Source organism: Oratosquilla oratoria, chromosome 34, assembly GCF_046742065.1.
Source record: "Oratosquilla oratoria isolate Oo_2021 chromosome 34, ASM4674206v1, whole genome shotgun sequence".
Classification (NCBI taxonomy): Eukaryota; Metazoa; Arthropoda; class Malacostraca; order Stomatopoda; family Squillidae; genus Oratosquilla; species Oratosquilla oratoria.
Genome location: NC_134810.1, coordinates 17,406,209 through 17,421,841, shown reverse-complemented (window position 1 = coordinate 17,421,841; position 15,633 = coordinate 17,406,209). Strand labels below are relative to the sequence as shown.

General features: G+C 45.6%; 1 protein-coding gene across 1 annotated transcript in view; it reads left to right on the top strand.

Moving 5' to 3' along the window:
- LOC143018410 (uncharacterized) overlaps positions 1 to 15,633 on the top strand; it is a 49,916-nt gene that overhangs the window by 17,082 nt on the left and 17,201 nt on the right. Inside the window, exon 2 of the mRNA XM_076173767.1 lies at positions 9,113 to 9,252. Coding sequence (XP_076029882.1) covers positions 9,123 to 9,252 — 130 coding nt within the window. The 5' untranslated portion in view covers positions 9,113 to 9,122. The remainder of the gene's footprint in view (positions 1 to 9,112; positions 9,253 to 15,633) is intronic.

Here is a 15,633-nt window from a genome sequence, read left to right as displayed (position 1 = left end):
GTAACAAAACGTGACACTACCGTAAAAAACAACAGACCAATGGACAGAGATGTAAAAAGAAGTGGACCAAATGTCCGAAAAGGAGGGGAGAGTATTGCTAGAGTTAGACCTCCTGTCAACACTAGAAAAGCCAAGGAAGAAGCAGAGGCCTGTGGTCGCCGACTTCTAAAATGCGCCATAGACCATCATCACAGTAGAATCCGTCTCTTCAATGGAGACCAATGCGCCTCTTTACTACAGACAACCCATTTTGACACAGTACTTGAAAAGATCACCAATCTCAGTCGGTTCAAGTCTTCAAACAAGCGGAGTTCCTTGAGTCCAAGTTCCAGCGGTTGCTAGACAATAGACCACCTGCTCCTGCAAGGTGGGTGACCAATCTCTCCAGTAGACAGCTTTCGGATGCAGAAAATAATGTGCTGGCCAGGGGCCTTAACTTTAATGTTCAAGGCAAAGTCAACCACGCTGAATTCCTGGCCGCTGCAGAGTTAGGAGTGAACTGGATGGAAGGCACTGCTGAGGACAAACAGGCCGTCAGAACTAAAATCGTAGGAGCACTGAAATCCAAACAGACTAGTCGTTCCCTGACCACTGAAGAAACCAAAGCTTTAGCGATACTACGCAGAGATCGCTCAATTGTTGTTTTAACCAGCGACAAAGGGAGGTCAACGGTCGTTATGGACAAGGAAGATTATGACCAGAAGGCTCTGTCGTTGCTTCAAGATACCCAGACTTACACCATCGTACCTCAAGACCCCACCAAGAAGTTACAGGCCAAAGTTGAACGAGAGCTGAAAGAACTCAGAGAAAAACGGATTATAAATGATGACGAGTGGAATAAAATGAGGCCAGGAGATTCTACCACCCCTAAGTTCTATGGGTTACCAAAAGTCCACAAAGAAAATATTCCTCTTCGACCCATAGTGGCTTTTAGAGGTTCTGCGACATACCATCTTGCTCCGTACTTGGCTAAACTTCTCAGACCTCTAGTGACCAATTCACCACACATGCTTCAGAATTCAACTGACTTCATTGAAAGAATCAAAGGACTTAACTTAAGGAGAGGAGATGTCTTGGTTTCCTTCGATGTTCAGTCCATGTTTACGTCCATCCCACGAGATTTGGCAAAAAGTGCGCTGAAGTCGGCCATGGAGGAGAACCGGGGATTCTTGGATAACCAGAAACTTTCCGTGTCAGAACTCATGGGACTCATCTCCCTGTGCCTTGACTCCACATACTTCCGCTTCAGGGATCACACCTATCACCAACGTAAGGGCACACCTATGGGATCGCCTATTTCAGTTGTGGTGGCTGAAGTAGTGATGCAACGACTAGAAGCTCAACTTCTAAGTGCTGCACCTTCTTCGCTTAAACTGTGGACTAGATACGTCGATGATGTGTTCGCCATTTTGGACAGCAAGGACGTAGAACCTTTCTTCAGTCACATCAACAGTATTGAACCGGCCATTCAATTTTCAATGGAACTGGAGAAAGATTTCCAACTGCCGTTCCTGGACGTCTGCGTCAAGCGCGAAGGTGACACCCTTAGTACAAGTGTCTACAGAAAGCCCACCCACACAGATAGACTGTTGGACTTTGATAGCTACCATCCAGATTGCCACAAAAGGAGTGTGATTAGGACTTTATGGAACAGAGCAGATAAAGTCCGTTCTTCTGTGGAATCTAAGAAGTCCGAAAGAAAACACCTTTTACAGGTCTTCCGGAATAACGGCTATCCCAGCAGCACTATACGGAAATGGACAAAACCACGACCCACCGACACCCCACAACAGAGACCACATATCACACCTAGAGTCACTATCCCCTATATCAAAGGAGCATCTGAGGTTACTGCAAGAGTCTTACGTGACAAAGGAATACAAGTAGCACACAAACCCCTCAACACCTTACACAGAAATCTCACCAAAATAAAAGACACTGAAGAACCTACACAACAGGCCGGTGTAGTTTACCGCATAAGCTGCACGGACTGTGACACGGAATACGTAGGAGAAACACAAAATAAATTAGCCACTAGAGTACAAGAACACCAACGTGGAGTTAGGCGAGAAGATCCGAAATCGTCCCTGTACAAACACACTACAGAACACCAACACATAATTGATTGGGATGGAGTGACAACTCTACACAAAGAAAACAACAAAAAGAAAAGACTATTCTTAGAAGCATGGGAAACTAAGAGCAACTTAATAAACAGGTGCATTGATCTCAATCCTATGGTCTGTTGTTTTTTACGGTAGTGTCACGTTTCGTTACATTTGTTTCGCTTGTTTTATGTTCACAGCTATGTAACTTTTATTTGTATTTTGTTTTATTCTAATTGGTACCAATATTTCATTTCTATTGCAATGTATTTATTATTGTAATGAGGTATGCTTTGTACATATTATTGAGAGGGTGAACCTTTCCCAGGTTTACCATTTCGGTGATTTATAAGGAGTTCACAATTTTGTATCCATTATACCCCCTGAAGACGATTCCTGGACGGGAATCGAAACGTCGGGCAAATAGACCCTTCAATTGAATCTGGTGTTTACAGTTTTCCAATATATATATATATATATATATATATATATATATATATAAATACATATATATATATATATATATATATATATATATGTGTGTGTGTGTGTGTGTGTGTGTGTGTGTGTATACATATATGTATATGTATATATATATATATATATATATATATATATATGTGTGTGTGTGTGTGTATATATACATATATATATCTATATATATATATATATATATATATATATATATATTACTGTTGAATGCTAAAGCACAAGTGGCATCAATGATTTTTAGAGAACATTTCTCTAACTTTCTAAGTATCATTCTCTCTTCATGGTTCAAACTCTGGAGGAAAGTACGAAAGTCGTCAGATTGGTTTTCCATTTTATACCGACAGCTGTTTCAACCATTTCACATGGTCGTCTTCAGGGTAAAACTGATTACAAAAGTGAAAAACATTAGAATATAAAGGCCCGTGGGCCGTACAAACAACAGAAAAGAAATAGAAATGGTGGAAAATGATTGGTGGGAATATGCGGGTGGGCGGGGCCAGGAGGGGGGGGGGCCTAGTCCAACGATGGGCTTATGTCGCGTCTTGTCGGGTTGTCACTTCCGGTGAGCAAATGTCTAGATGCACCCTCTAGCCGGGACCTACGGGGAGCTAATGTCACGTCTTGTCGTCTTGGAACTTCCAGTGGGCAAATGTCACGGTGTGCGAGTCTGTTTTTTCTATTGGAAGGGAGGACATGATCCGATGACTTCTGGACGTTTAATGTAGGCTGCTGTAAAGTAATGCTAACTGTCTCGTCAATTATTAAGCGTCCGTAATTAGAGTCTGTGTGAATAATTTCGGTGTCCCTGATGAGGTCTTCCAAACGCGGCTTCTTGTCATGTGTGTCAATGTAATGCTGGTGAATAGCTCCGTTATTTCGGTGTGCTAGCAGTCGCCTTCTTAAGGTGGTCATCGTGTGTCCGACGTAGCTCATGTCGAGGGGCTTGCATGCCTCTTCAGAGCATTTAAATTTGTAGACTACGCCGGTTTTCGATTCCTTGGGTCCTGCAGGGGTGGAGTTATTTTTCATTATTAAGGAGGCTACCAGATTGGGACGGCTGGAGACTCTCAGCAAAACTCTCTCGTAGGGTTCTTTTGGTACAACTCCATCGTTGATAATCCTTCGGAGAGTGTCTACTTCCTGTCTGTAGGCCGTTCCATAGTCTATGGGACGGTTAAGACCCATAAACCTGACAATCCCCTTAGGCCTATAATATCACAGATGACTTCACCAACTTGCAGTTTAGCTAAAACACTTAACGAAATTTTAACCCCTTACATTCCGCCTGGGCACTCCCTAAAATCTGCCGTTGAGTTTATTGATATCCTGAAGACTACGGCGCCCGACGAAGATATTGCCTCTTTAGACGTGTCCAGCCTCTTTACCCATGTTCCCGTTCAGGAAACAATTGGTATTATCCTGGATACAGTCTATAGATCTAGCCAGGACCCCCTCCCAATCCCTGAAGTTTTATTAAAAGAGATGCTATCTGCTTGTACTATGGAGGCCCCTTTCCTTTCTCATAGAGGGGAGCTCTTCCGCCAGGTTGATGGTGTTGCTATGGGATCGCCTCTTGGTGTTCTTTTCGCCAATATGTACATGGCTGCAGTCGAATCAAGGACCTTCAATAATCACCGGAAGCCGAAGATCTACGCTAGGTATATTGATGATATTTTCATTACCACCAAAGAAAATGACGATGCTGAGAAGCTAGCTAACGCCCTTCAAGCCAATTCAGTCCTCAATTTTACTATTGAAAGTAGTAATAATAAGACCCTTCCCTTCCTTGACGTCCTTGTTGAGAGGAATTCGAACCATTACGCGACATCTGTCTACACGAAAGCCACCAACGTGGGACGCTGCCTGAATGCAAGGGGAGAATGCCCAGACTCATACAAGAGGTCTGTTGTTGGGGCGTACGTGAGAAGAGCATTTTCCCACTGCAATACGTGGAAGGCCGTCCATACCGAACTGGAGCGTGTAAGGCAGATGCTAACTAATAATGGTTTCTCTTGTGATCTCATTGAGGATGTCATAAGGAGGAATATGGAAGAATTCCACACACTAACCCAGACCACTGACGATAAAAAGAAACATATTACACTTTATCACAAAATAGACTATGGAACGGCCTACAGACAGGAAGTAGACACTCTCCGAAGGATTATCAACGATGGAGTTGTACCAAAAGAACCCTACGAGAGAGTTTTGCTGAGAGTCTCCAGCCGTCCCAATCTGGTAGCCTCCTTAATAATGAAAAATAACTCCACCCCTGCAGGACCCAAGGAATCGAAAACCGGCGTAGTCTACAAATTTAAATGCTCTGAAGAGGCATGCAAGCCCCTCGACATGAGCTACGTCGGACACACGATGACCACCTTAAGAAGGCGACTGCTAGCACACCGAAATAACGGAGCTATTCACCAGCATTACATTGACACACATGACAAGAAGCCGCGTTTGGAAGACCTCATCAGGGACACCGAAATTATTCACACAGACTCTAATTACGGACGCTTAATAATTGACGAGACAGTTAGCATTACTTTACAGCAGCCTACATTAAACGTCCAGAAGTCATCGGATCATGTCCTCCCTTCCAATAGAAAAAACAGACTCGCACACCGTGACATTTGCCCACTGGAAGTTCCAAGACGACAAGACGTGACATTAGCTCCCCGTAGGTCCCGGCTAGAGGGTGCATCTAGACATTTGCTCACCGGAAGTGACAACCCGACAAGACGCGACATAAGCCCATCGTTGGACTAGCCCCCCCCCCCCTCCTGGCCCCGCCCACCCGCATATTCCCACCAATCATTTTCCACCATTTCTATTTCTTTTCTGTTGTTTGTACGGCCCACGGGCCTTTATATTCTAATGTTTTTCACTTTTGTAATCAGTTTTACCCTGAAGACGACCATGTGAAATGGTTGAAACAGCTGTCGGTATAAAATGGAAAACCAATCTGACGACTTTCGTACTTTCCTCCAGAGTTTGAACCATGAAGAGAGAATGATACTTAGAAAGTTAGAGAAATGTTCTCTAAAAATCAGTGATGCCACTTGTGCTTTAGCATTCAACAGTAATTGTTTAAGAGAAAGACTTTGCCCAAAAGGTTTATATATATATATGTATATATACATACATATATATACATATATGTATATATATACAAATATACATATATATATATATATATATATATATAGATATATATATATATACATATATATATATAAAGGATTACAAAGGCGGAGCATGCCGACAGGATACCTTTTAGTCCATATCTATGTCGGTTCTGAAAAATTATAATAATGATAAATAATGAAAGAAATAAAGAAAGAAACAAATGAATAAATAAAAATATAATAATGTCTATAATAATAATTAAAATAAATGAATAAATGCATAGGTATAGTCAAACAATAAACAAACAGGTAAATAGGAAATAATAATAAATTGGCATATAACTAATAATAAATGAGAACTAAGCAAATAATAATAAACAAACAGACAAATGATAACAAAACAAATAATGTAAAATAAGTGACAGTCATTATAGCATCTTGCTTAGGTGCTTATCTAAATGATTCTTAAAGCTTCGAACTGAACTACATTGCACTGCCTCTGCAGGAAGTTTATTCCATTCATTAACTACACTGTTGGCGAAATTGTTTCTACCCACTTCCAAATTAAATTTATTTCCTGACAGTTTGAGACCATTATTTCTTGTCTAATTTTCGTTCAGTGTGAAAATATTGTTACTTTCGCTGTTGTCAATTCCCTGTATCGAATCACCTCTGAGTCTACGCTTTTTTAGGGAAAACGGATTTATATGCTTTAGTCGATTTTCCTATGATTTATTTTTGATATTTGGAATCAGTTTTGTGGCTCGCCGTTGTACTTTTTCCAATCTGTCAATGTCTTTAATAAGATTCAGTGACCATGCGGAAACGGCATATTCCAAATGTGGACGAACTAATGATTTATATAGGTTGTTAATGAGAGATGGAATTTTGAGGTCAAAAGATCGCACAATCAGTCCTAGAATCTTATTTGCTTAGATGATTTGAAATCGTTACTGACAATTACTGACAATTACGCTGAGATTATTTTCACTATCCACTTTTGTTAACGAGTTTCCAAATAACTTGTAATCGTACTTACTATTATTTTTACCTATGTGCATAACCTTGCATCTACTTGTGTTAAATTTCATGAGCCACTTTTCAGATATATTGCTGTAATTCATGTAAATCTTCTTGAATATCTAACTGATTTAAGTGATCATTTGCCATTCCTCACAGTTTTGTATCATCAGCAAATTTGGAAACAATATATTTTAGTCCGTGGTCTATATAATTTATATATACTACTAGCCAAATTACCCGCGCGTTGCTGCGGGGCAAATGATGATAATTTTGATTTTGGTAGAATTTGTGGAGAAAAGTTACACGTATCAATATAATAGAATGGAAAAAGTAACCCAAATAAAATGTTAAGAAAGTAAGAAAAAAATAAATTTGAGAAGGGAGACGCCCTTTGGAAATAAAATAAATTCGGCCGCAAGAGAAGAATTGAACCACTTTTTTTTTTTTTTTTATCTGTTAATTCGATTTTTTTAGGCTATCGACCCATAAGGGGGTGATTAAGCCTGATGTGCAGTTGTTCATTTTTTACGTTTCTTCGTGATATGGATTATGGATTAGCTAGGTAAAACCACCCGCTCGCGTGGGATCAGTTTTTGTGGGAGGGGAAGAATGTCTGTAAGAAAATGAAAAGATAGTAGTGTATAAAAGAGGGCTTTTGCCACTGGGCGGTTGAGCGAGCGATTAGGGGCGGTTGGTGGTCGTGGCTCGGGAGAAGTGGGCAGGGAAATTGGACGGCAGCGCCGACGCCTGTGATTAGAATCACCAAAAGTTCAGAAAATGGTAGGAGGCGTAGTAGTAGAGAAAGGTGAAAAAACAGAAAAATCTTTAGTGGGAGGTAAACTGAAATGAGAAGATGTAGTATAAAAGAAAGTTAGAAAGAAAGAGAATTTTAGTCGAACAAAAAGTACGTGTAGATGTTTGTGCGTGGGGTGTGGTTATGTTCGTGAGAGGTGTGTGCATGTATCTTACGGCAAGTGAGTAGAGTTCACTTCCCGCGTGTAGAGAGCGCGTTCCTGATTAGTCCCAGGTTTAGGCATGAGCGTTCCTATTTATCCCCAGGTTGGGCTTGAGAGTCAGGAGAGTGGATCCAATGGCGGTGCGAGGGGGGGGCAGGCGGGTGGGTGTTGTTTTATATTTCTCCTTCCAAGCACAACTCTGAAAGCAGAGAATTACGTGACTTGGGAATTGTGTGTAAATGTTAGAAGTGTAAACCCGCTCGCCAGCGTCAGCGAAGAGGCCAGGGCGTGGGTGCGGGCCGGTCGGCAAGAGAGGCTCCCCAATTCCTCTCTCGCGACCATCCGGCGAAGAGTTAAGGGCTCTGAATCAGAGATGAATTGTGGGCCTCCACTAAGCCAGCGAGCAAATGTGCGTGTACCTCTTTTCTTCCAAGCACAACTCTGAAAACAGAGAATTACGTGACTTGGGAAATGTGTGTATTTGTCTTTGGTGTAAATCCGCCTGCCGACGTCAACGAAGAGGTCGGCCTGTGACAGACCGGCAATAGCAAAGGAGAAAATTCTCCTCGCCGCCGCCGGCCGGCGAAGATTCCTGGGCGCTTGTTGAGTGAACTGGAGTGAAGAGCGACGTCCGACCTCTGTGAGTGCGGTGTTGGTTATCTTCGTGATAATTCGAGCATATTTCCGCCCGCGAAAAATAAAATGTAAAATAAAAATAAACAATATTTAAACATTTGGTAAAATTATACAATTATTTTACATTTACATGCTTTCTCCTTACAAAGGCTATCATAGTTTGTGGCAACATTAATTTCACAAATATAAATAATATTTATGAACACATACAATGGTTTGTTTAATCATAGTAATTTTTGTCACAAAATGCCAATTCTATTAAGGGGAGACTACAGTAGTGGCGTGTTACCCCACCATACCCCTTTAACCTTTAACCCTAGCCAAAATAATATTTTTCGGAAATGGAATATAGTTATCCAAGTACCTGGAGTGATAGGGTATCAGAATATATATGGTTGTGGGGGTCTATCTCCAAAACCCTAGGAGGAATTCGTGTACAAATAAACAAACAAATAAACAGACAGAAGCTACTACTTTATTATAGTAGATGAATAGAAGTGGCCCAAGAATGGAACCCTGAGGAAGTCCAGTTTGATGAAATACAAAGATCTTCCGTTGAAGGACCCAAAGAGGGTTAAAGTCGTCACCAATGTGAGCGTGTGTGTGTGTTTGTGTGTGAATCATCACGGTCGGGAATCACGTATTGCATTCGAGATCGACAGCTTGCCCTTCCGGACGGGAGGGCAGGGCTCATATGAGTATATGGTCTGATTAATGGGCGATGATATGGCCTTGCACAAACACACACTAATCAACTATGCTCTCATTCCAGGTTCGTCAGGATGCTGAGTACTCGATTGAGGAAAGCGGTCTGGCTGTCACCTATGTTCTTTTCCTGCTTGTTGATAATTTACCAGGTTTCGAATAACATCAGCAAGATGGAATTTCAAGATTCACGGGACGTCCCGAAAGGTGAAGTTAATAAGTTCAGTCAGAGGGCAGTTCCTCACCTGAATAAAATCAACTAGTGATGGCCAAAATAAGGTGTACATATATCCCTCTTATATATATATCTTTTTCTCACCATACACCAGGCAATGCCCATGCCCTGCCTGGTGTGGTGCCTCACGAAACTTCTCCATCAGGTACGGTCTCCGTAAAGTTCCTCTTCTTCCACATTCTCTATTGTTGATCCTCTTGCTTCCCTCACTCCATCCCTTCACCTCTTTCTGGGTCTCTCCATCAGTCTCCTCCCTCACGGCTTCCATCGAAAATATCTATCAGGGTACTTTTCTTGATCCACCCTCATCATGTGCCCATACCATCTCAGTTTACTTGTGTCAACAAATTCTAATACTGATTCGGTGTCCAGGTCTTCCCTGATATGGTCATTTCTTAAACGATGTCTTCTTTTTACTCCCTATATCAAACACAACACTTTCATCTCTGCTGTTTGTATCTTACTCTTTAATATCGTTGTTATTGTCCAGGTCTCTGAGCTATATGTTAATATTGGTCTATTATAGTTTTATATATGATGACTTTTACTCTCGATAGTATGAGTCTATCTTTTAGAAGTGGATACATTAATCTTAGCTTATTTGTATATTTTCAATTCTGATTGTTATTTCTTTCTCCGTGTAACACTTCTTGTTGATTTGAACTCCCAAGTACTTAAAGCCTTCCACCAATTTCAATTGTAGTCCTTCTATTTCAATCCCAGGATCGTCTTTTGTGTGTGTTGGTCGAGGGCTAATAATACACACTGTAGGTTCTTAAGTACATTCAGCCTTAAACACTAACACAGTTACAAGAAGATACAATATAATAACAGAGTCAAAGCTAGCGCCCATGCGTGACTCCGCGTTCCCTCTAGTCTCTCACTCAAGCACTGTTGCTAAGCACCTATGCATGCCTACCCCGGGCATGCGAGTTGCCACATGTCGCCAGACGGGGATATCAATAACCCACACCTCCCTTCCCCCTTTCGCGCCCGCAGACTTTAGTCACGGGCGGACAATCTGCGCTGGAGTCTCTTGGAGCGACGCAAATCAGCAGGTGGGTCCTCGCTATGGGCCTCGTGTGGATGGGAAGGGGTGCAGGTGACAGGTCGCAAGAAGTGGCGGTTACGCTGCAACACGCGGCCACTTGTGGTGCGTATTTCATAGGTCCTGGCTTTGCCAACGCGCATGACAATGCCGACCTTGTCCCAGCGGTGGGTCTTCGGGTCCTGGAGCCGAACATGCTGGCCGATATACAGCCTGGAGAGTTCACGTGCATGGCTGTCATACCGAGCTGCAGCATCCTTGGCCTGGGTTGCTGCGCGGCGGTCGCATTCCTCCGCTTTGGTTTGCCACTCCGTGGAGAAAGCATCTGGGTGGGCCGGAACGCAGGAGCGGAGGGGGTGGCCATATAACACCTGAGCTGGGGAACGACCAGTGAAGTTGGGAGTATTCCGAAGTTCCAGGAGGCCTCGGTCGAATTCCTCGCAATCTATGTTGCCTGAAGGGGCCACCTTAAGGATGAGGTGCTTGATGGCCTTCACAGCGGCCTCGGCATGGCCATTGGATTGCGGGTAGTGAGGTGATGTGACGATGTGTCGCACACCCCATCGTGCTGCAAAGCTCCTGAACTCCTGGCTGGTGAACTGGGGGCCTCCGTCTGTTCGCAAGCGGAGGGGAACACCAACTTCCCGGAAGTAGTTGCAGAACATGCGGATGGTGTTGGACGACGTCGTATCGCCTTTGCAAGGGACGACCACAGGCCAGCCGGAGAGTCTGTCGGCGATGACAAGGAATGACTTGCCTGCAACGGAGAAGAAGTCCGCTGAGACCGACTCAAAGGGCCTTGTTGGGTGGTCGTCGCTGAGTATGGGTTCCTTCTGCTGGCTGGGTTGGAGATACTGGCAGGGTTCACACGACTGGACCGTGTTTGCAATGTCCGAATTGATGCCTGGCCAGAAGACAGTTTGACCTGCCCGGCGTTTTGTCGCCTCCACGCCCCTGTGGCTATCATGAAGACGGGCCAGGATGCGGCGGCGAAGGGCGTTAGGAACCACAATTCTCATGCCGTAGAGGACGAGGTCACCATCGGCATGGAGGTTATCCCGAATTTTCCAGTATGGGAGCAAGGGCCTAGGAAGGGCATAGCGGTCCGAGGGGAATCCGGACGTCACACAGCGATGCAATTGGACGTAGTCTGGGTCAGTCCTAGCTGAGTCACGTAACTCCTCCAGAGTCCTATCTTCATCTCCGTGGGACTCTGTCACAGCTCTCACCGTGGCTATCGTATGTAGAGATGCAATGGAGTCGGTGCAGAGTGTGTGGTCTTCCGGCGCTGGGTAGCTCACTGGGGCACGGGATAGGGCGTCCGGGATGCGAAGATCCTTTCCGGCACGCCATACTGCTGTGAAGATGTATGGGGACACCTTCTCCTTCAGGCGCTGGAGACGTGGGTTCTCCACTGCGTCCAAAGTATAGCTGTTCAGGATGGGAACCAGGGGGCGATGGTCGGTCATGAACGTAAAATTCTGAAGTCCCATCAAGTAATATTTGCATTTGAACATCGCCCAGACGGCGGCGAGTAATTCTAACTCGATGGTGGCATATCTAGTCTCCGCCTCCGTCAAGAAACGGGAACCGCATTGGATTAGGCGTAGGCGTCCGCTGCCGTGGTCCTGTAGTAATGCAAAACCAATGCCGTTAAGCCGAGATGCATCCGTCTGGAGGATAGTTGGCAGGGTTGGATCAAATGAGGCGAGAACTGGGGGGTCGATGAGGGCGGCTTTCACCCTTCGGAATGCCTCGTCATGATCCGGTGTCCAGAGAAATTGTCTCTTAGGGCTCATCAGGGGCCGGAGAGGTTGGGCAGCTGCGGATATCTCCGGGGTGAATTCAGCCAACTGGTTAACGAGACCCATAAAGGACCTAAGGTCTGTTAAATTTGCAGGAGTTGGAAAGTCCCTGATAGCAATCACCTTGTCTTGGTCAGCAGCGATACCTGCCACTGACAATGTGAATCCGCAGAAATCCACCTTAGGCGCGGCGACCTTAAATTTTTCCTTATTAATGGTGATGCCAAATTCACGACATCTGGTGAGGACTTGGTGGATGCGGGTAAGGTGAGTGGTGTAGTCGGCATCGTAAAGGAGGATGTCGTCCACCACTTTGACGCAATTCTTGACACCTTGCAGTGCAATGTCACCTCGTAGGCAGTAGGCATCGCCTGTTGCTGCAAATCCCATTGGTCCTCTGCAATATTGGAATCTACCATGTGGAGTTATAAAGGTGGTAAGGTGTCTGTCCTCTTCGGCGAGTTCGATCTGCCAGTAGCCGCAGAGAGCGTCCATGGTCGTGAAGTAACGAGCTGAGGTCGGTACGCTACGTACAGCATCAAAGGGTGTGGGCGACGGATGGGGTGGGCGAGCCACCTGTGCGTTAAGTTTGGACAGATCCGTCGTAATCCTCACACCTCCATTTGGTTTAGCTACGGCGACAAGTGGGTGGCACCATTCTGAAGGTTCGTCGCCAGCCGGTCGAATAATCCCTTGAGAGACCATGGACTCGAGCTCGTCCTTGACGTGGTCTCTGAAAGCCAGGGGAATTTGCCGGGGTGTATGGATTGCAAAAGGCACAGCATTATCCTTCAGGTGGATTCGCATTGGTGATCCCACCATGGGCTTAAGTGGTGTGGACTGAAGAGCTGCTTTAGCCACCAGAACGTCCTTAAACTCCTTTAAGAAGTACTCCTTCACGTCTGAGGGTGGTGTGGAGGCAGAGAATGGGAGTTCCACACACTTCTTAACGTGCTTAACCTCCAATATTGGCTTCGGGAATTCCTTGGGAATGATGGCCAATGCCTTGCAGTGGCTGAAGGAGAGGAGTGGGGTCTGGATGTCCTTGTGTACTCGGATCTGAGCAGAGCACGACCGCTTACCTAAAGTAAGGGTAGCCGTGAGCGTGCCAAGGGCAGGAGTCATTTCAGATCCGTCGGCTGTGAGTGTGGTGGCCTGCGGGGAAGCGTGTAGTGTCCTTGGTGAAATGGAAAGGTTTCGCAAGTGCTGTGGTCCTATCACAGTGATATCCGCACCGGTGTCTGGGATCATCTGCAAGTATGACGATTTACCACCGTGTGTGATAAGGACGCTGACGTGTTGAGGCACCGCAGGGCTGGGGCTAGGAGACATCACTCGACGGCAGGACGGCTGTGGGGTTGGCGGGTGTTCCGAAACATGTCCACCGCCAGAGACTGAAACACCTCGCTTGTGTTTCTGACGAGTCTCCTGCTTGCAATAAGTGTCGAAGTGACCGATACGGGAACAGAGGCGGCACTGGGTCTTGCTAGCGGGACATTTGATCGTGGAGGGAAAGTGTCCCTGCCGACCACAGTTGCGGCAGGTAGCCTGAGCCGCAGGGCATGCTCCTGGCTCATGGTGCCTAGCACAGCACTGGCATGGGTCCGTTGCCTTCGATGTCGGTTGCTTAGGGGTTTGCCTGAGGAAACTTTTCTGCTTCTTCCTTCTTTGGTGGTGGGTCAATGCTCTTACTTGTGCAGGTTGGGCACGAATATCAGACGTAGCACACCTGGCTGCTTCATAGGAGCGGCATGTATTGACCATGTCCTGCAGTGAGCACTTGTCGTCCAGGGATATGAGTCGCTGAATCAACTCATCATCCCGAACGCCCATAATAATCACCGACTTCAACTGAGTCTCTTCGCAAATTGGCGATTTACCAGGGCATATGTCGATCTCCTCGGCACTGCGACGCAACCTTACGTAGAAATCTGCAAATGTTTCGCCTTCCATCTGCCTGCAGCTAAGCAATCCCCTCCTGCGTATTGCCTCGTTCCGCAAGCCCTTGATGTGTACTTCCAGAGCAGTGACCACCTCATCGACGGTCTTGTCTGTAGAGGGAGGTATTTGCAGGGTATGCTCTAGGACACGTTGTGTTTCAAGGGTGAGACACATACGTAATTGTATAAGCTGCTTCTCATGGGGTAAGCTATACAGGTCGACCATGGTAGCGTAATCTTGCCAACGTCGCTTCCATTCGCGGAACAATTGGTAGGTGGCATCTGGTTTAAGTGGAGGTGGCGTCTGAGCAGTGGCCTTTTGAGTGGGTGGAGGAAGCGGGGGCTGACGATGATGGCTGTCATCGGAGGCCGCATGGTGCTCTGGGGGAGAGTGAGCGGGTTGCCGTTGCGGGTTTATTAATTTGAGCAGGGCGTCAAATCTAGCCTGGTCTTCTCGTCGTCTGCGTTCGTCTTCTGCTAACCTCGTCTCTTCAATCCATTTCACGAGGGAAAGCATGTCTGTCGGTGTGGTCGGTGGGAAGGATGCGGCCTGTTGCTCATCGGAAAGATCTGACTGCATCTCTTCCTCCTCTCGCTCGATTGCTCCTGAACGAGTATTAGGCATTTCGCTAGAATAAAGCTAATAGTGTGGGCCCGTAATGCGCGGATGAGTACCCGTAATGAGCGGGTGAGTACGTAAGCTGGCGGGTACCTGGGGCCCAGTAGGCCTGCGGGCGTGTAAGCGAGGGGAAGTATCGCGCACACGTCCTGCCAATGTTCAAATACAAGCGTCTCTCCGACAAAGAGGCAGCAAGATTTTTACAAATACCACTCACAATGCACTGCGACACTATACGGGGAGGCACTATAAACCACACGTGTAAGCACTAGACACTATACGAGAAGGCTCCAAGCATATACGCAGAATGCGTGAAGTAGATGAGCGCAATATGGCGTCGGAGCACTGCCAGTCACTAACGAACACTTGCATATGCCGGTTTTTCGTTTAAAACACTTATGTTGTACGTGCGAGCGTGTAACTCTGTCACTGGGACTGCACACATTCGTGAGCCCTTGTCGCACACAATTACGATATGTGGGACACGGTACACCAAAATAATGCAGGTATAGGCTGAGTTCATTGCGTTGCACTGCCCTGTATGCACTGTCAATGTTGTATATCTCACTGCGCCATGTGTGTGTTGGTCGAGGGCTAATAATACACACTGTAGGTTCTTAAGTACATTCAGCCTTAAACACTAACACAGTTACAAGAAGATACAATATAATAACAGAGTCAAAGCTAGCGCCCATGCGTGACTCCGCGTTCCCTCTAGTCTCTCACTCAAGCACTGTTGCTAAGCACCTATGCATGCCTACCCCGGGCATGCGAGTTGCCACATGTCGCCAGACGGGGATATCAATAACCCACATCTTTCCCCCTCATCACCATCATTACCTCAGTCTTATTTGTATTTATTTTAATTCCTGATGAGTTCAATCCTTCATTTCAAACAATTGGGATATCCTACAGCACTGTATGAGATTTAGTGACAAGCG